This window comes from Hippopotamus amphibius, chromosome 4 (assembly GCF_030028045.1).
Source record: "Hippopotamus amphibius kiboko isolate mHipAmp2 chromosome 4, mHipAmp2.hap2, whole genome shotgun sequence".
Lineage (NCBI taxonomy): Eukaryota > Metazoa > Chordata > Mammalia > Artiodactyla > Hippopotamidae > Hippopotamus > Hippopotamus amphibius.
This window is the reverse complement of record NC_080189.1, coordinates 86,398,888-86,418,476: the sequence shown is the minus strand read 5'-3', so window position 1 is coordinate 86,418,476 and position 19,589 is coordinate 86,398,888. Positions and strand designations below refer to the sequence as shown.

Genomic DNA, 19,589 nt, shown 5'->3' with positions numbered 1-19,589 from the left:
CTGTTGGGCATGACACTTGTTGATCTCCTGGCCTTGGCTGATTCCCACAAAACGAGGAGCTGGGGTCCCTCCCAACTCTGCATTTCCATGACTGCATAGTTCTAATGTGCAAATTTAGGTTTCCTTCCAATGGTAGTGGTGTCATCCAAGCTTGAATTCCTGGACTGCAACTAATACTATTCAGCATTTGTGTCAAGAAAACAGCATTTTATTACATTAAAAGAAAAACATATACCCGAAGTAGAAGCATTTGGGAAGAACTTACAATAGGAGAGGCTTGTGGCTTACGGAGGAAAAGAGGAATGTAAACAGCAGCTATTTTCTAGAGGAGTACGACACAGGCTGGTCAAGGAAGAGAACACAACCTGATGGCTAAGAAAAAACAAAGCCACGACAATCAAACGGACAAGAAAGATGAGACCAAAAAAGGTCCAAGTTAGATGTAGGGGAGTGAAGGAATCAGACCTGCCCAAGGGACGTATATGAGCAGAGAAGTCTTAGGGGTCAATGATTTGGGCAAAAACATGCAATTGGGGATGAAAGAGATGAGAAAGATAGAAGCTGTAATATTTTACCAAGAGATTTAAAAATCCTTTGCCTTTGGGGACAGAGAAGTAGGAGGAGTTCCCAAAGTAAGAACTGAGAGGGTTTGACATGGAGGACAAAGGTTTGAAAAAGGGACCACCTGAGCTAAGGGTATGCCGGAAACACAGCAACTCAGAGTGAAGCCGCCATGGGCTTCATTCCAACCCATGTCTGATGCATGCAGAACAGAAGGAGAGATTGAAAAGGAAAGGTTGAGGACGTTGTCTCTGCCAGCATAAGTAATCCCTGCTAATCAAGAGTACAGAGAAAAATCTGACAGTCATAGTGGCACTCATATTTGTTTAAACTGACTTCTCTTGTTGGATTCTGAATCTCTTTCCAAAATAAACAGTGTACTTTTTTCATGTCCAGGCAGTAAAGTTCATTTTTGTGTCATTCATTAAACACTGAACCATTCATTAAAAAAAATAAACATTTTTTTGAGGTAAAATAAACCATTCATACTTAAGGACATAGTGCTCTTTCATGTCTTTGATAATAAGACATGTTTGAGTATTAACAGAAGTACTAATGTTTGCATACTTCTAGTCCAGTGACCATTCTAAGAGCTTCACGCAAAATCCCTGGTTTAATTTTTCCAACAACCTTACAAAGTAGCTACTATAGACCCATAATACTTCATCCAAACTCTTGGCTCACTGGGCTTCCCAAATCAGAATTTATCAGATTTTAGTAGGTAACAGGTACATATTAGTTAACACCCCAGTGGAGTCTGGGGCTGCATTCTATAATCAAAAACAGTAATATTTCTGCAGTGAAACATATGAATAATCATAGTAATTTAGATTAAAAGAATAATAAATAGCCACATGTCAGTTCTGGTTTTTATGCCACAGGAGTATGCCTCAAACTTTAGGAAAAAACTTTCAGTTTTCAGAGTACTGGGGTTTCAGAAATGCAGACCCTTCATAATAAAGCAGTGTTATCATCACTATTTGATAGATGAGGAAACTGAGGTGCATGAAAAAATCACGTAACTTGTCCAAGACCAGCTAGTAGGTGGTGGGGTCAGGAGTTGACCCCAGGCAGTCTGGCTTCAAATCCAGGCTCTTACGTGCACTGCCATATGGCTTCTTTGTGCACGCCTTACAGTTTAGGATTGGGGTTTGGCGGAGGGCATACGTTACATTTTCACCATACAAGTAGTCAAGGAACCTGGTATCCAGATCCCAGTAGAGCCCTGCTGACATATAAGAGAGCCAGGTGACATCAATGCTTCCCATCCCTGGGCAACAGGAAGTCTGACTTGTTAGAAGACCAAGGCTCGGAGTTACATAAGGTGACCATGAACTAGAGAGACTCGGCGCACAGAGCACCTCGGAGAGAACAGTGCTTGCCCTGAATTTCATGGAAAGGTTCAGATGAGGAGAACACAGAAAAGTGCCAGGTGTAATCACATAAATACGGCCAGTAAGACTGGTGAATCTGAACGTGAGTCTTGAGAAGGAAGAGAAATAACCACAAGTGCTTTGTATCAAGCACATCCTACACGCCAAATACTGTGCTAAGCCCTTTATATGCAATATCACGTTCTGTCCGTTCAACAGCCTTTTGAGGGAGGAACATTATTATTGCCATTTTACAGAGGAGAAGGCTGAGGCCAACCTCACACACTTCACAGTTTATCAGAGGCAGAGCTCAAAGGGAAGAAGGAGCTGGTGGGAGGAAAAGCACAGGGTTTAGAAGCTAGAACACTCACCGAGGGAAACAGGTTGTGAATATCACCGATTTCCACAGGAGAGACACATGGGCCCTGCTGGCAAGGGTGTTTGCAGCTTACGCAATGAGAGCTATTTTCTAGGAAGACACTTTTCAAATTATGTCTTCATGGGATAATGCCTTTGACGGAGCAAATGAAAAGAGAATTTAAAACCTAGATAAGCAGTCTTCCTTGCTTTTTCACAAGGGAAGATGAGCAAGCGTGTAGCTTCCGATCTCCAGCTTGGAGGAGGCAATCAGTATCTCTGACAGGCTCAGGCATCGACTCACAGAGTGAAAACACAGCCATTTCCCCACGGGCACGAAGCGCCTATGGGCCAGTGTGGAGGAGGGAGGGGAAGCACTTACAGGATTCTGCGATAATTTATTTTAATAAACAGAGACAAAACACCCACAAGTCCATGCTCGCTGAGAAATCCACACCACTACCAGCCTCCCCCTCTTCAGCACTGGCCAAAGCTGTAGACTTCAGTGCGAATGATCAAAATGCACTCACCAAAGTAAGGCTACGTCCGCCAGAGGGGAAAACTCGAAAACTTCCTTTCAGAACGGGAAAAGACTGAGTGTTGTTTACATTCCAAGCAAAATCACAGGCACTTAACAACTGATGTTACAATGACCCTACAAGGACCTTCTCTGGAAAGAAGGGATTAAAAAGAAAATATCCAGTTATTACAAACTGCTGCCTGAGGTTGGGGCAGAGACAGCTTTTCTGAAACCTTCCTCATGGGTCCTTGTTGCTGAAGTTGCCCCCAAGAGCCTCACTCAAAGCCAGTGGCTGCAGCCCCATTTTACAGATGAGGAAGAGGAGGCTCTGGGAGGTGGAGTCACTCGTTCCCGGTCATGCTAAGTATTGCAGGCGGAACTGACACCAGGGTCTGTCCCCACAGCTGGGAACTCTTTGGCAGAGCTGGAGGAGGTGGTGGAGGGACTGCCAGGGGCTCTTCAGCCCTCCTGATCCCATCCCTCTACTTAAGCTGGGGTTCCATTTTATCAGTTTTATTGATCAGGCTTTTGCTTAAGGTTGGTTTTCGGAAAATGGTTCTATTCGGCAAACAACATCATCGACAACAAAGATGATGACTTTGAAAACCACAGCTCCAGGCCTGAGGCACACCTTGATTTGTGACTAGAAGAGATTTTTACCTTCTTCTCCACACTCCCTGTAGGGAAGTGGGGTGTGGGGTGCGGCTGGTGGTGACTGTGGAAGAGGATAAGATGTCACTGCGTGGGAAATGTTATACATACCTAATGTGTGATTTGGCAACGGAAGATAACATCTGAGTCATAAAGCAGCCCTACATCAAAACAGTAAATCTAAAGCAAACAATGTGGGAAAATAAATTCCTGTATTCTTACAGAGCCCATGTTGGGAGGATTCCCATCCCAGGGCTCTGAGCCCATAAATCAACAAATCCATCCATTCTCTAAGAGGCAGTGAGAACCAACACACCCGCCTCCGCATGGGGGAAGGAAGATTAGGACCGTGTGTGCCATGCCCGACACGTCCACTGGCCCTGGAGACAGGAGGGGGCTGCGTGTCTATCACAGACCATTGCAGGGTGAACATTTTAAAGGGCAAGGTTCACAGAACTGTCCTATTGCGACTTTAGAGGCATCTTCAAGTCCAGTACTTCCCAATCCAGGTTCCCAAGCAGCCCTGGGGTGCCTCAGAAGTATCTCGGGGTTTACCCCAGGGCCATTTGCCCATCCTCCTTCAACCAGAAGAGTTCCTCCTTCTGTGTTTTCTACAGAGGGCTCTAAGTAAGGTATGGATAAGAAATGAGGTACTTTAGTCCACCCTTATCACATCATAGATGAGGTGACAGAGATGAGGCTCAGAGAGGGAGAGTAAGTCGTGCACGGTCACACAGCTGGTTTGCGGTCAAGCTCCAGCCTGCCTGCTCAATGCCCTTTCACCGCCTTGGTAGCAGGAAGGATTCTGCTTCAAAGTAACTGAACAAATGTGAACACCATGTAGTCTCATCACTGCACCAAGAAAGGCTGAAGGCTCATTCAGAAGGTCTCCTAAACCGCTCGGGGAAAATCACAAGGGATTCAGAATGCCTTCGAGAAAGCAACTGCTTGTGGTAATAGCACTTCCAAATTCCCAGCTTCCAACTCTGTGGGCTGAGCTGAGCAACAGGTGGACCAAATCATCACGTAAGGAACATCTGCCAGCATCCATTAAGAGAAGGTTGTGGGCCAGGAAGTATGAGAAATGCTCTGGGAGACATTTGGTTAAATGTGGCAGATTGATCACCATGCTTTACTCTCTCCTGAAGCTCTACTAAAATGACAGTAGATTTAATTTTAAAAAGGCATAAATGATAAGAACAATATGAATAAGAGAGGAGATAAGAGCAGACCCAAGATACCAACAAAAATTTTGGATGCTGCTGGACAGCAGTTGGACAAATGGCAAAGGACTTAGTAAACCTCAGCCAGTAGGTAGGCTGGGGTGGAGGCAGACTCAGGCTGATCTGAGGCCCAGGGAGGCCCAGGATTGGAGGCATAAGCTACCTTGAAAACAGGAGTGAGGGGTGGGCTAAACACAGGAAGTTTGCTGGAAAGTCTGTATAACCTAATACTCTTTGCCTCTCTCTGACTAAAGACTGTAGAAATCAAAGACTTGTTTAAGAAAGGACATGACAGTGCTTCCCTGGTGGTGCAGGGGTTTAGAATCTGCCTGCCAATGCAGGGGGCATGGGTTCGATCCCTGGGCTGGGAAGATCCCACATGCTGTGGAGCAGCTGAGCCTGTGTGCCACAACTACTGAGCCTGCACTCTAAAGCCTGCGAGACACAACTACTGAGCCCACGTGCCACAACTACTGAAGCCTGTGCACCTAGAGCCTGTGCTCTGCAGCAAGAGAAGCCACCACAATGAGGGGCCTGTGCACCACAACGAAGAGTAGCCCCTGCTCTCCGCAACTAGAGAAAGCCCATGCGCAGTAATGAAGACCCAAAGTAGCCAATAAATAAATAAATAAATTTTTAAAAAAAGGACATGACATAATAGTACACCAGGTGACTCAGCTGCAAGTAATACTTACATGGTCATAATGATACAAGCCTCCACAGTGATTCAGTGAACAACTGCCGTGTAGCTATACTGGAAGGATGGACGGAGGAGAAGTGCTTATGTGGAGGACCTATCAAAGGAATAAACCTTCATCTTCCATGAAAGGTATTAGATAACATTAAACCTAAAAATATCTAGAAATGGCAGGGAAAGCCACATATATTTTAAATTATAGAAGAAAATATCACGAAAAATAGTGAAAAGTATGCTGGAAGTATCTGCATCTGGGGAGTAGAAATCAAGAAAAGGGAGGGGATTGCTGATTTTTCTTGCAAAGCATATAGTATACTTTGGTTTTGATAAAGATAAAAATTTGTGATGCTAGGGCAAAGACTTGTTAACCAAAGGAAGAATTTTTCCTGACAACACCAGCCTGGATTCTTCTCTCTGCAGTAACCTCTTAACTCATTCCCCTGGCTCCAGGGCCAACCCTGAGCATGTTTAGCACGTGCTTTGCCAGCGTCATCTTCCAGCAGATCTCTGCGATCACGTCATCCTCAGTTCAAGGCCCACGTGCTAGAAGATGAAACCCATGGCCTGGGCCCAGCAGCCCATTCCCAGCTTTCTCCTTGGTTTCCCAGCCTGGCCCCGTGCCCCCCCTTGGGTGGGTATCGTCAGCCCAGGATCAGTCTGCTCCTGACCCCTTTTCCTGCGGAGGGAGCCAGCCATCCCCTCCGCATGTAGGTCTCACCTCCTGGTCAAGGTCCTCCCTGAGTCCCTCCAGCTGACTCTTGAAAAGATCCTCCCTCTCTCCTGGACAAAGGCCGCCCTGCATGGGGTCACTTTCCCACCCTCAGCACACTGGCTGCGTTTCCATTTCGCTTTTCTAATCATTTAGCCCTCAGCACAAAGGTCAGCTGTAGTTGTCCCTACCTACCCTACCCACCCCATCACCCTGTCACATTTCTTTCAGAGTAGATTCTACCATCTGGGATTATCCTGTTTACCTATTTATTGTCTGTCTCCCTCCTATGCGGGGCAAGGGCTTTGCCTGTCCTGTTCACAGTTGTATCCTTAGCGCTGTGCCTGGGCATAGTAGGTGCTCAATAAATATCTGATGAGAATGAATGAATGCATCAAGGATTAAAAAAATTCACCCTCTGGCCCTCCTGGACATAACAGGTCCGTGTGCTCTTTCTCAGCCCACTCGACACAGAAATCCGTTCCCACTGCTGCACTCTCCTTTGAAGCCTCAAGTCCACTAGTTACTTCTCATCTCCCTCTGCTCCTCAGCAGCACATGACAGGATCCATCACTTCTTCTGCAAACACCGGGAGGGCACACTCACCCGCTTTTTCTCTTTCCTCACAGCCCAGGCTTCCAATCCGACCTTTCTCTTCTGTATTCATCTCACTTCCTGGATTGTTCAAAGAAGAGTGTGTCCAAATTCACAATTGTAAACACTGGCCCACAATACCTTTTCTGCAATTCTGCAATTCAAAAGCCCTAAAACCAAGTTTTTACATAACTTTGGTGCCAAAACGTATTTCATGACAACACCAGGTCCCAACTGACATGACTCAGTTTCTAGTCTTTATTTATCTACTGAAATGTGAACATTATTAAAACTTGCTGCAGACATACCTGTGTGTTTGATTACTGGTGATAGCTCAGATCTCAATGGGAACGTTAATTATCTTTCTAAAATCTGAATACAGCTGAGTTCTGAAACCCATTCTGCCCCCAAGGGGCTTGCGCATGGTCCTGCACCGTCTGTGCACCGACGACTCCCATGGAAGCCGCGACGGCCATCCCCTTCCCCACGTCAGCCCCTGCCCGCTTGACTCTCAAGGGTCTGAAAGGTGAAGCTTGCAACCTGCACTCAGCGTGTCCAAAATGGAACGCCTGACTTCTCTCCTTCCCACAGGTTCACCCGTCTCAGTTACACCCCCATCAGGCACCCCAGCTGCTTGGACCAAGAAACTAAGAATCGTCCTGGAATCTCGCGCTCCCCTGCAATCCCACATTCAATGCCTCAGGAAGTAGGGTCAGCTCCACCTCCCCAAGGTGTCCTGGATGTGCCCACTGCCAACCACATTCACCACTACCCCCAGGGTAAGCTTCCCTGGTGGCTTCTCTTCCACCTTGACACCACTAGAGCCGACGCCCCACAGAGCAGACAGAGCTTTTAAAAACTGAAGTCAGATCAAGTCACTCCCCTGATTACAATCCTCCAACAGTTTCTCTTAACACTAGAATAAAACCCTAACTCCTGCATAACCTACAAGGCCCCATATGGCTGGGCTTCTGCCTCCCCCTCTGATCTCACCTCCTATTACATCCCATCGTACTGTCTCCTCCAGCCATGGCAACTGTTCTTCTTTCCTGCCCCAGGACCTTTGTATCTGCTGACCCCTCTCCCCCAGACTCTTACCTGTTTCCCTTCTCACAGCACTCAGTTCTCTGATCAAATATCATCTCTTTAGAAAGGCCTTCCCTGCCACTCCCAGCTCACTCTCCTTGCTGCATTGTCTTTGGTTGAATGACTCTTTCCCCCAGTAGACTGTAAGTTCCATAAGGCTGGAAGTTTTGCAGTTTTGTGAGCCACTGACTCCTCTGTACTTAAGGCACAGCCCGGCACATACAACATGATCAATAAATACCTGCTGACTAGAACAGTGGATAGACAAGTGCATTGTATACCATCTGGAAAATAAAGAATATAATAAAGAAAATAAACCCAGACCTAGAACCCCACTGCATAGCTGCAACACACACACAAATAAGCATGTGTGTCTAATATGAAAAATAATCAACATAATTGGTAATGTTCTATATTTTGATAGGGATTTGAGTATGCATTTGTAAAAATTCAATAACTGTACACTTAAGGTCTGTATATTTGTATCTGTACACATATTGTACGTGAATTTTCCCTTCAATGAAATAAATTATAAACAAATACTGAACACCAGCTAATGGTATACACACTGAAGTACTGACAGGAAAGTGTACTAATGTCTGCAACATACTTTGAAATGCAGAAAAGAAAATAAGATGGCTTATTGGATGGACAGAAGGAAGACAGATGGATATATATGTAACTCTCATATATCAAATATACATTTATCATATATATGATAAAGCAAATATAATAAGATGTTAATGGCAGAACTAGTGGTAGTTCTAAGGGAGAGTTCACTGCAAAATTCTTTCAATTATGCTGTGCTTGAAATTTTTCATAATAAAATGTTGGGAAAAAATAATTAGGGAACATATTGATTACAGTTTGTGTCCTCTGTGGTTCACTGAATATTTTATTGTATTTTCCCATATGATTACTGTCTTTGAAAGCACAGTTTCAAGTGGCTGTGCAGGATGCCACCAGGTGGACGTACCACAACTTGCTGAACCAGTCTCCTAGCTTTGGACACGCAGACCAGTTGCAATTTTTAACTTTTATCAACAACAGAGTACTGAACATCTTTGTCTACACATCTCTGGGCACAAGTTTGTTGATTTACTCGGTGTACACTCCCAGAAGTGCAATCACTAGGGTCAAACATCATCACATTTTAGAATCCTGACACACACATATTGCCAACTGCCTTCTTGAAAGGCAGCCACTGAATAGGGATATTTTTATTATCTGGAGAGTCTGTAGGTCTCTTAAGGGAGAGCAACTGTTTTACTGTGTCTCCACCACTAGGCCTAGCACACTGTAGGCAGGGGGGAAAATATCTTGGATTACATTAAAAGAACATATGACCAGAACTAATTCTGCCGTATCTTGGAGAAAAACGATGAGAAATACTTTTCTTTATGGAAAATCTGAGGCTGCTGTTTCACGACCCATGGCAAGGAAAGTGCTGCAGACAGAAGGCAAGGACTGAGGTCTCCCTGAGACCCACAATGTCACTGGGAACCTAGGACCAGTTTTTCCAAGGTTAAAGGAAGTCTCTGGGACTTACTGAAGAAATTACGATTCAATCAAACAATGGAACAATCTGTGGCCTTTAAACAGAGTGAGGCCAAGCCATGTGAACTCTGGTGGGAAGATGATTAGGTTGGATGCTAAGGGTAGCAGGGAGCAAGATGCAGAATAGAGGGAGGGGCCGCATCCTCAGGGCTGTGCAGGGAGAAGAGAGGTTGCCTTCTTTTTTTTTTTAATTAATTAATTTATTTTTTGCTGCATTGGCTCTTCATTGCTGCACATGGGCTTTCTCTAGTTGCAGAGACCGGGGGCTACTCTTCGTTGCAGTGCTTGGGCCTCTCACTGAGGAGGCTTCTCTTGTTGTGGAGCACGGGCTCTAAGCGCACAGGCTTCAGTAGTTGTGGCACATGGGCTCAACAGTCGTGGCTCGGGGGCTCTAGAGCGCAGGCTCAGTAGTTGTGGCGCATGGGCTTAGTTGCTCCACGGCATGTGGGATCTTCCTGGACCAAGGTTCGAACCTGTGTCCCCTGCATTGGCAGGCAGATTCTCAACCACTGTGCCACGAGGGAAGACCTGCCTTCTTTACTAAATGCCCCTCTGGGCTGTGGGTTGTTGGTTTTTTAAACAATTATAACTTTCAAAAAAAAGGCAGTTCCCAGAGGTAGAGGGACAAAGTTGGTGGGGACCATTCTTTGAGGCCACTATTTGGACTTGGTACGTCAGTGTTCCGGCTAAGACGTCAGTATACTAGCATTTCAGTTTTAAAATTCACCAGAGAAGGAGTCCTCATCTTACAAACTGGTTTTGTTCCCAAAGTTCGTTTGTAAGTCCTTGTTGGAAACTTGAGATATATTTCCCTCTATGGAGGAGGCAGTTTCTAATCTGGTAGGCAAGACCTTTTCTGACCCTTCATGAAATCAGAATAGATCTGATGTTCATAAAGGGCAGTAAGACACTATTGACAGAGATCACAGAGGGGACTTTCCGCAGGACTGGTGATAGAGGCTGCAATTCTTCTTAAAAGAAAAAAAACAAAAAAAAAAACTTTCTAGGGAAGTCTGGCTAGTGGTAGGCTTATTTCTCTATTTTTTTTTTCTTTTAAAGAAGGAAGAATAGCAGTGGGGGAAAAAAAACCCTTAGCACTTTCCTTAGTAACCGGTTAAGGGATGAAAGTGGGAGGGGAAAGAGGTCTTACGTAAATATGTGAGAAGACGCTTGTTCTGAGGTGATGTGATCCAGTGAGCAAGGGGCCGAGGGAAGGAGGGGCTGGCATGGGCGGCACCCCCAGGATAAATGAGATGAAGGGCAGTGACACCCAGAGGGGCAGAGCCCAGACCTGTGGGGCTTGAGGAGGAGGAGTGTGGGATGAGGGCTCAGAGACGATGCCCACAGGGAACTTGAACCCTCCGGTGAAGGGAATGTGTCTGTGGCACAGATCTCGAAGGCAGCAAAGAAATATTCTTCAGCCTCATGAATATCAACAGAAATGAGGAGTGTCCAATGGTTTAGAATTTGCAGTAGGTCCCAATCCCACAAGCACTGCCCTCCGATCACTAATCAGCTTGCAGATGACTGTAACAACAGGGCAAATGATTGCCAGTAAATAATGTATGTTTTGATCACATGGAAGAGATACTATATTTAGCTGAAAGTCCTATTCTACCAGGAAGATGTGAAGTCCCCGAATCACATAAGAGCTGCAGGGTCACTCAAACAACCAAAAATGATGTGAAGACCAGAAAAACAACTTAAGAAATAAGATGAATGTGTTAAAAGCCCAGGAGAAAGCAATTAGGAAGAAAAACAGGACACCAGTATTTAAATGGTAGGGCAACGAGGTCCCCTGTGCATGGCGGAGGGTGACGCTTCCAGAGATGAGGTGAAGGAAAGTGAATTACCAGTGACAGATGGCACACATGATCAGGTGGCATAAGGAACTGCAAAACAAAGCGCTTCACTAAGGGAAGAAAGGGTCTGCCACGCCTCTGCCACTTCCACACCAGGCCCTGAACAGATACTCAAAGAATATCTGTGGATGTGCGGTTATCTTGAAGGCATTCATCAGACTGCGGACTGGCCTTCTTCTGATTACTCCCTACTTCTTCGAATCTACATTGTTGTATTTTATGTACTGGTTAGAAAAACTGACTGGTCAGTTAAACTACGATACAGCATGAATTTTAAGATGCATCTCGGCCCTAGAAATGTTAGAGTTGTGAAAATAGTGGGCATCTTAAAAGCATGAGAGATGGTAGATTGAAAAGGTACTACCTGACTGTTTGGGAAAGGGTGCACAGAACCATGACACCACCTCTCCCCTCCTCCCCCAGAGCCCTCTCAACAGCACCAATGAGAGGGGGGCCCAGAATATAGCTCCTATCTTAAGGGCAGGGGGGAAAGCTGAGAAGCAAGTAGATGCATGGAAAAGGGACCCACAGAAGAAAGTAGGCCCAGGGATGTGACGACTCCCCGTGGACCTGATTTATAGTCTCTGTGGAAGGTGGACTGGGCCACAGGGCACTAGTCTCTGGCCACCCTTCTCCGCTCACACGATGAGCCTGATGGCAAACGTGCAGCTTCCATGGGACCAGCAGTGGATGCGCCGGGCCCCAGGGCATGTGTGCCAAGTGCTCGTCTTCCTTGTGAATGCACCCGGCACCCGAGCATCCTCTCATCCTCTCGCTGTGGTGCAGGTTCTAAACGCAGGAGTCAGGCTGTACAGGAAATATGTTTGCAAAGAATGAACCAAGTCTTCTCCCTCGGAAAATAGCTTCCTTCCAGCCTCCTTCAAGGGAGTTGGAAAGGAATGCTGCCTATTTGCAAATCAATAACTTACAGTGGCTGTGTAGACAATAAACCACAATACGGGATGCAAGAGGCCCATAACGGCTCAGTGTTCGAACATAATCCTGTCCTCCAAGTAGCAGACAAGGAGCCACACGGGCCCCCTGGCTGCGTCTGCCTGTTGCCACACCAAAGGCTGGTGGTCTGTCTGCCTGTCTTTCTTCTTCTCTCTCTCTCTCTCTTTTTTTTTTTTGGTGGAAAATCAGAAGGCTATAGCTGAGACAGCCGCCAGGAGCCGATGACCCTTCACATTTTACCACTTCTTCCTTCTCACAGCTATTTGCATAAGGGTTGTTAGGAAAACACCTTTCCAGAAGGGAGATAATTTAATGGAAAAAGCATCTCAGTCATTCACTTTCAGCCAGAATCCTCACACACTCAGAGGCACCTGACAGGATCCTTGGAAATCAGGAGAAATAGCCGCCGCGCAGACCACGCCCCCAGGGATTTCAGCCTTTTGGTACCAGGGAAGTCGCCCGTGCAGCGAGATCTGTTAGATTCTGTGAGATCCTGGCCAGAAGCAGCAGCTGGGAGACCAGGTAATAAAACTGCTCTCTACCCGACCTGAATCAGCCCCTGCTCAACCTGCAGACAATAAAAAGGGCCTGGGGCCGGCGCCAATATTCCCCTGAAGGTTCCACATCCCTCGAATTACTCTGTGAGTCTGGCAGCAGAGCCAGAGGCCTGGGCCATGTACTGATGACCTGGACTCCTGGACCCCTGCAGACCAAGCCAGCCGAGACTCTGGGAATTCAGGGATGAGCCAGTAATCAAACTACCTGCCCCACGTGAAGGGCTAGCAGGGGGCACGGCCCTGCTTCCTATCCACTCACGTGAAAGACTCTGAGGAACCCCACTCACTCTCAGCAGGAAAGCAAAGGAATCCATTCCCTCATGAAGGATAATCCCTGCTCAAAAGTGCATTCCTCAGATTAGACAAAATCACTGAAGAATTCTTCAAACTGCCCAACTTTAGGGAAGCCAGCCCCAGAGGGAGGCACCCCTGCAAAGCAACCAAGCAAACGAGCCCATAACATCTGACATGCTCGGCTGTGGGTGTTCTAGATACAGATGCAGGGGATTCTGCCTTTTGCCAGGGCCAAATGGCATGCTGTTACGGGCAGCGGCTCAGCTGAGAGAGGTTTTTAGGAAGCGGTTGCTGCTGCATGAGAAAAAGAAAAGAAAAGAGAAAACGCAGCGTCTGGGTTTTGTGCACTCACAATGAATACCAAACCTTGACCCTAGAAGATGGTTGCCTGATGGCCTGGCACCTCTCCTTGGCCTGAGCACTTCAAACCCAACGTGAGGATTTCCGAGCCTCTGCCCAACACACCCTTCCCTGGACCTCACAATCTGCTGGGCGCATGGTATAACTGCTGACAGCTTCTGCATGTGGACTGGCTTCCAGATGCTACCTGATTAGATTAGCACGTATGAGTCTGTTTGGGCCATTTGTCCTATACAGGACAGTCCATCTGGGGCATTAGTCAGTTCAAGCACAGGGCAGAAGGAGATGAGTTTTTTTTGCCTCCTGCCCCGGATCTCAGTATCCCCAAGAGAAAGGGAAGAGCTTCAAAACCCCACAGGGGGCTGGCCACCTTAGGTCCAGGACAGAGAACACTGAGGAGTCTACATGTCCTCCTTGCACGCAGATAGCCTGTCAGCACCCATGGGAAAATACACCTATTAAGCACCTACCATGTGCCAGGCACCAGAAAGAAGAATGTACATGAGACACGGACCCTGTCTTAAAGGAACCCTGAGCCCGCAGGGAAGAAAAGAGGTGAATAAGAAACAATGACAAGACACCATAGATGCCTTAACAGAGCCACCTGAAATGTGCTAGGAAATAGACGAGGACTTAGCTAATTACGCTTGTGGCTGGAGGCCAGTGGGGTCTGAGCAGAGTGACAATTAGCTCTGAATTTTGGAAAAATTATTCCGGAGACGGTAAGTCTGGACTGGGGAGAGGCAGCAACTAGAAGGAGGGAGACTGGTTAGGAGGCTGCTGTGAAGTTCTAGAGAATGAGGGCGTGGACGAGGGCTGCCACTGTGGGGAAGAAGAGGAGGAGCCAGAGCAGAAGTGCTTCCGGCTGCAGGCAGGAGGGGAGAGGGGCCTGCCTGGGGCCTGCATGCCCACACCTGGGTTAAAAAGCCTGGTGCACGAAATGTCTCCATCCAGCCTGCCAACATGCCAGCCTCTCTGCCACATTTTCTGAACTTCCTTGATCCTCAGATTCACCTCTGCTAGAATCTGAGCAACATTCTGGCTTCCGGCTCTACCTTTTACGTCTTCTCCAGATCATGCATCTCGCGCCCCTCCCCCGCCCCTGCCCCAACCTCTCACCCACCCAAGTGTCAAATGTGGGGCCATGGAGCCTTCCTGTCCTTCTCTGCATCTCCAGGGGCTCCAGAACCAGAAGCCCCAAGAAGGAAATGGGGTGTACTCCCTGCTTGATCTTCTGCATGAGTCTTGATCTTGGCCCCTTTCCAAACACAAACCACAAATAACTGACGGGAGGTGAGGTCACCCTTATGGTTGACCTGCCCCAGCTGGTAGCAGGAATTCCAGGATCCATCTGGTCTACTTCTACCCATGAGTCTGGCCCCATGGAGTAGGGCAATGTTGGAGTCTTCCTTGAAACTCTTCTGGGATATTTTTCTGTGACCAGAGAAATCCAGACATGAGATGACAATCCTAATTTCTCTGGTGAAGTCCAGAAGAAATGCATTGAGGGTGGGACTAGGACAGATTGCTGGGGTAGAGGAGCCCCAGGTGATTTTCCTGTAACTCTAACTGCTAATATCTAAGGCAGGAGTAACTCTGGAGCTGTGTGTCCTGAATAGAGTTTATGCTCATAAGAGGGTTTCCCAGGGTGTAACTGCATTAGATCCCTACAACATGGGAGGTGGGGGGGTTACAAACTCCCAGGAGGAGAGCATGAGAGATTCTGCCATGGATGCCTGGGTTGAAATCTGGCTCTGCCATTCACTGGCTCTCTGACTCTGGACAAGTATTCTATGTCCTCAAGCCTCGGTTTCTCCAGATGGGAAATGGGACTACAACTAATGCCTAGCCCAGAGTGAGCACTTCATAAGCATTTGTTAGAGAAAGATCTCCACTTCAGAGATGAGTTAAACACAGTGCTGACAGGCTGAGGAACCTGCCTGAGGTTGCCTGGCCGAAATGCGAGACGGCGAATTAGAATTCCTTGGCTCCTAGGTCATGTTCTTCATGCCATCTCAAGCTACTCTGGGAAGCCCCTACTCTCTGGCAAGCTCCTTATCCTTCCTGGAACAAGGCCTTTACAAGGAAAACAATGTACAGCATCATCCTACAGCAAAGTAGAGGGTCTCTTTTTTTTTTTTTTAAGTGAATTACATTTTAAAAAATTTTTACTTATTTGTTTATATATTGGCTGCATTGAGTCTTCGTTGATGCACACAGGCTTTCTCTAGTTGTGGCAAGCAGGGGCTACTCTTCATTGCAGTGCATGGGCTTCTCATTGTGGTGGCTTCTCTTGTTGCAGAGCACAGGCTCTAGGCACGCAGACTTCAGCAGTTGTGACACATGGGCTCAATAGTTGTGGCTTGAGGGCTCTAGAGTGCAGGCTCAGGAGTTGTGGTGCATGGGCTTAGTTGCTCCGCGGCATGTGGGATCTTCCCAGACCAGGGATCGAACCCATGTCCCCTGCATTGGCTGGCGGATTCTCAATCACTGAGCCACCAGGGAAGCCCGAGGGTATCTTCTTTTTGAAGTGTATTACTGAGATAAAATTCATATAACATAAAATTGATCATTTTAACCATTTTAAGTATACAATTCAGTGGTTTTTAGCATATTCATAATGTGCAACCATTACCATTATCTAATTCCGGAATATTCATCACTCCAAAAAGAGTGTACTTCCCCATTCCCTTCATTCTCCGGCCCATGGCAACTATTATCTACTTTCTGTCTCTAAGTTTATTGTGGACATTTCATAAAAATGAAATCATATAACATGTGATCCTTTGCTTCTGGCTTCATCCACTTAGCGTAACGTTTTCAAGGTTCATCCACGTTGTAATGTGTCAGTACTTCATTCCCTTTCATGGCTGAATAGTATTCCATCGTAGGATATACCACATTCTGTGGATGCATTCATCAGTTAGTGGACATTTGGGTTATTCCCACCTTTTGGCTATTGTGAACAGTGCTTCTATGAACACTGGTGTGTAAGTTTTTGTGTGAACTTGGGTACATACCTAGGAGTGGAATTGCTGGACCATATGGTAACACTATCTTTAACCTTTCAAGGAACAGACAAGGGCTGGGATAGGGAGGGTGGGAAGGAGCCACGGGAGGGAGGACATATGGGGATATATGTACAAATACAGCTGATTCATTCTGTTGTACAGCAGAAACTGGCCCAACAGTGTAAAGCTATTATACTCCAATAAAGAGCTTGAAGAAAAGAAAACAAAAGAAAAGAAAAGGAACAGCCAAACTGCCTTCCACAGTGGCTCTGCCATTTTATATTTCCACCAGAAATGTATCCGGGTTTCAACTTCTCCACATCCTGGCCAACACTTCTAATGGTCCTTTTTTTCCCCTAACTAGGTATGCTCTAGCCATCCTAGGGATGTGAAGTAATATCCCCTTGCAGTGTTGATGTGCATTTCCCTAACGACCAATGATGTTGAGCATTTTTTTCACGTGCAGTGCATGTTTAAGTTCTTGATATTGTGGTAATTGAGATAAAAGGCATGAAGTCTTGGGCCCCTTTTCTTAGATGAAGAGGTGGGCTTGGTGGACGTGCACAAAGCTGACCCACATGCAGATGGCAGCAGGGACATTTAACACCCAACAGACAGGTTCCTATGTGCAGCAGGCAACTGGTGGCCTCTAGGGGTAGGGAGGGATTTGGGAATATGCACGGGCCCACAAAAGCTTTCACATCCGTCACGGGCCCAGCCTGCTCTGTTCCACTTCCTGACTATTGGGGCACATCTGTTTTGTGGGCCTTCTTGACTGCCTCCACCTTTAGAATAGCAGCCCAACTTTCTCCAAGGGCTTGAAGGTGGGATTAGCAAGAGGCTCTGAGATGCTCAGCTGGTAAACCAATCATAGGCCTGAGAAAAGCCGAGGAGCTAAGGATAAATGCCACATGACAGATCCATCTCAGAAGCTACGGGAGCAGATGGCCTGAAATGCCAGCCAAAGTCAGGGCTGGGCACTCACTGAAGCAAAACGCTCCTGTGGTACAGGGGTAGCAAAGTGCTGCCCCACCCCCCCGCCCCCGGTTGCGTGATACATGAGTGTTGTGAGTTTTGAGCCACTCTGCCAAAAGCAAAGGTAGACCGCAGCCGGGCAAGGACCTTCCTGAAAACAGGCCACTGGCCACCATGGTGAAGGATGGTTACCCCAAATATGGGTGTCCCCGGCCCCATGCTGTGTCTTCTTTTCAATGGTCTTCTGGCCACTTTCATCATTTTCCAGGACCTTCTCCAGAAACGAGAGAGAAGAAAAACACCACTGCATGCTGCCCCCATTCTTGCAGACAGGTATGGCTAAGGGAGTCAGGCTGAAGTCAATGGATTCCTGCTCTACCTATTATTGTGCAATAAACTACCCCTAGAATTACTGATTTAGAACCACTAATTCTCTCCCACTTCTGTGGATTAGGTAGACTCAGCTGAGCAGTTTTTCCTTAGGATCAGATGTTAGCTGAGGTTGTTGTCATATGAAGGACCTATTGGGGTAGAAGCCCCAGGTGGCTCACTTACATGGCTGCTACATACTGCTGGCCATCAGCTGGAAGCTCAGCTAGGGATGTCCACTGGAGCGCCTACACTCCAAAGGGCCTGGGCTGCTGCTTTTTTTTTTTTAATATAAATTTATTTATTTTTGGCTGCATTGGGTCTTTGTTGCTGTGCATGGGCTTTCTCTGGCTGCGATGAGCAGGGGCTAGTCTTCGTTGTGGTGCATGGGCTTCTCATTGTGGTGGCGTCTCTTGTTGCAGAGCACAGGCTCTAGGCACGTGGGCTTCAGTAGTTGTGGTACTCAGGCTCAGTAGTTGTGGCACAGGGAATTAGTTGCTCCTCGGCATGTGGGATCTTCCTAGAGCAGGGCTCAAACCCGTGTCCCCTGCATTGGCAGGCGGATTCATAACCTCTGCGCCACCAGGAAAGTCCCGGACCTGGGCTTCTTACAGCATAGCAACTGGGTTCAAGAGGGAGTATCCCAATAGTGAATGTTCCAAGAAACTCGGGCAGAAGTTGTAAGGCTCCTGTGACCTAGCTTCAGCTGTCACACAGTGTCACTTCTGTTGGTCAAAAGTGAGTCACAGGGAACCCTTTCCAGCTCCACGAGGCCAGTATTACCCTCCCAGACAAAGACATCATAAGAAAAGAAAACCGCAGGTCAAATCCCTTATGAATAGAGATGTAAAAATCCTTAACAAAATACTAGCAAACTAAATTCAGCAACATATGAAAAGATTATACACCATGAACCAGTGGAATTTATCCCAAGAACACGAGAGCGGTTCAATATATGAAAAGCTAGCTATGTAATACACATCAACAGAATAAAGAACAAAACCACACGATCATCTCAGTGGATGCAGAGAAAGCATGTGGCGAAATCCAACACCCTTTCATGATCAAAACATTCAATAAAGCAGGAATAAAAGGAACTTCCTCAACTTGTTAAGGGTATTTATAAAAAGCCCACAACTAATATCACACTTAATGATGAAAGACTGAAAGCTTTCTCTCCAAGATCAGGAACAAGACAAGGATGTCCACTCTTGCCACTTCTATTCAGCACTGTACTAGAGGTTCTAGCCAGGACAATCAGGCAAGAAAGAGAAATAAAAGGCATCAGATTAGAAAGGAAAAAGGAAAACTATCTCTATTTGCCAATGACAGGATATACAGAAAATCCTAAAGAGTACACACACACACACACACACCCCACACATAATTATTAGAACAAAAAGTTTGGCAAGTTGCAAGATAAAAGAACAGTATAAAAGAATCAACTGTTTTTCTACATTCTAGCAATGAACAATCTCAAAATGAAAAAAAATTCCATTTTCAATAGCGCTGAGGAAATAAAATATGAATAAATTTAGCCAGAGGTACAAAAACTTGTACACTGAAAACTACAAACAACATAACTGACAGAAATTAGATCTAAATACATGGAAAGACATCTTGTGTTCATGTACTGGAAAACTTGATATTGTAAAAACAACCATACTTACTAAACTGATCTACAGATTTAACACAATCCCTATAAGCATTCTAGTTACCTTTTTGCAGAAATTAACAAGCTGGTCCTAAAATTCATATGGCAATTCAAGGGACCTATACTGCTTCAAGCTGAAACAATTTTGAAAAAGTGCGAAGTCCTGGTTTCAAATCTTATTACAGTAATCAAGATAGTGTGGCATAGGCATAAGGATAGACATAT

General features: G+C 46.3%; 1 protein-coding gene across 8 annotated transcripts in view; it reads right to left on the bottom strand.

Moving 5' to 3' along the window:
* Positions 1-19,589, bottom strand: part of ATXN7L1 (ataxin 7 like 1) — a 226,452-nt gene that overhangs the window by 180,822 nt on the left and 26,041 nt on the right. The window contains exon 1 of one of the 8 annotated variants that reach the window (XM_057733553.1): positions 6,698-6,759. The exons of the other annotated variants lie outside the window; for them this stretch is intronic. Coding sequence (XP_057589536.1) covers positions 6,698-6,758 — 61 coding nt within the window. The 5' untranslated portion in view covers position 6,759. Of the gene's footprint in view, positions 1-6,697; positions 6,760-19,589 lie in introns of those variants that run through there. 8 annotated transcript variants of the gene reach the window in all.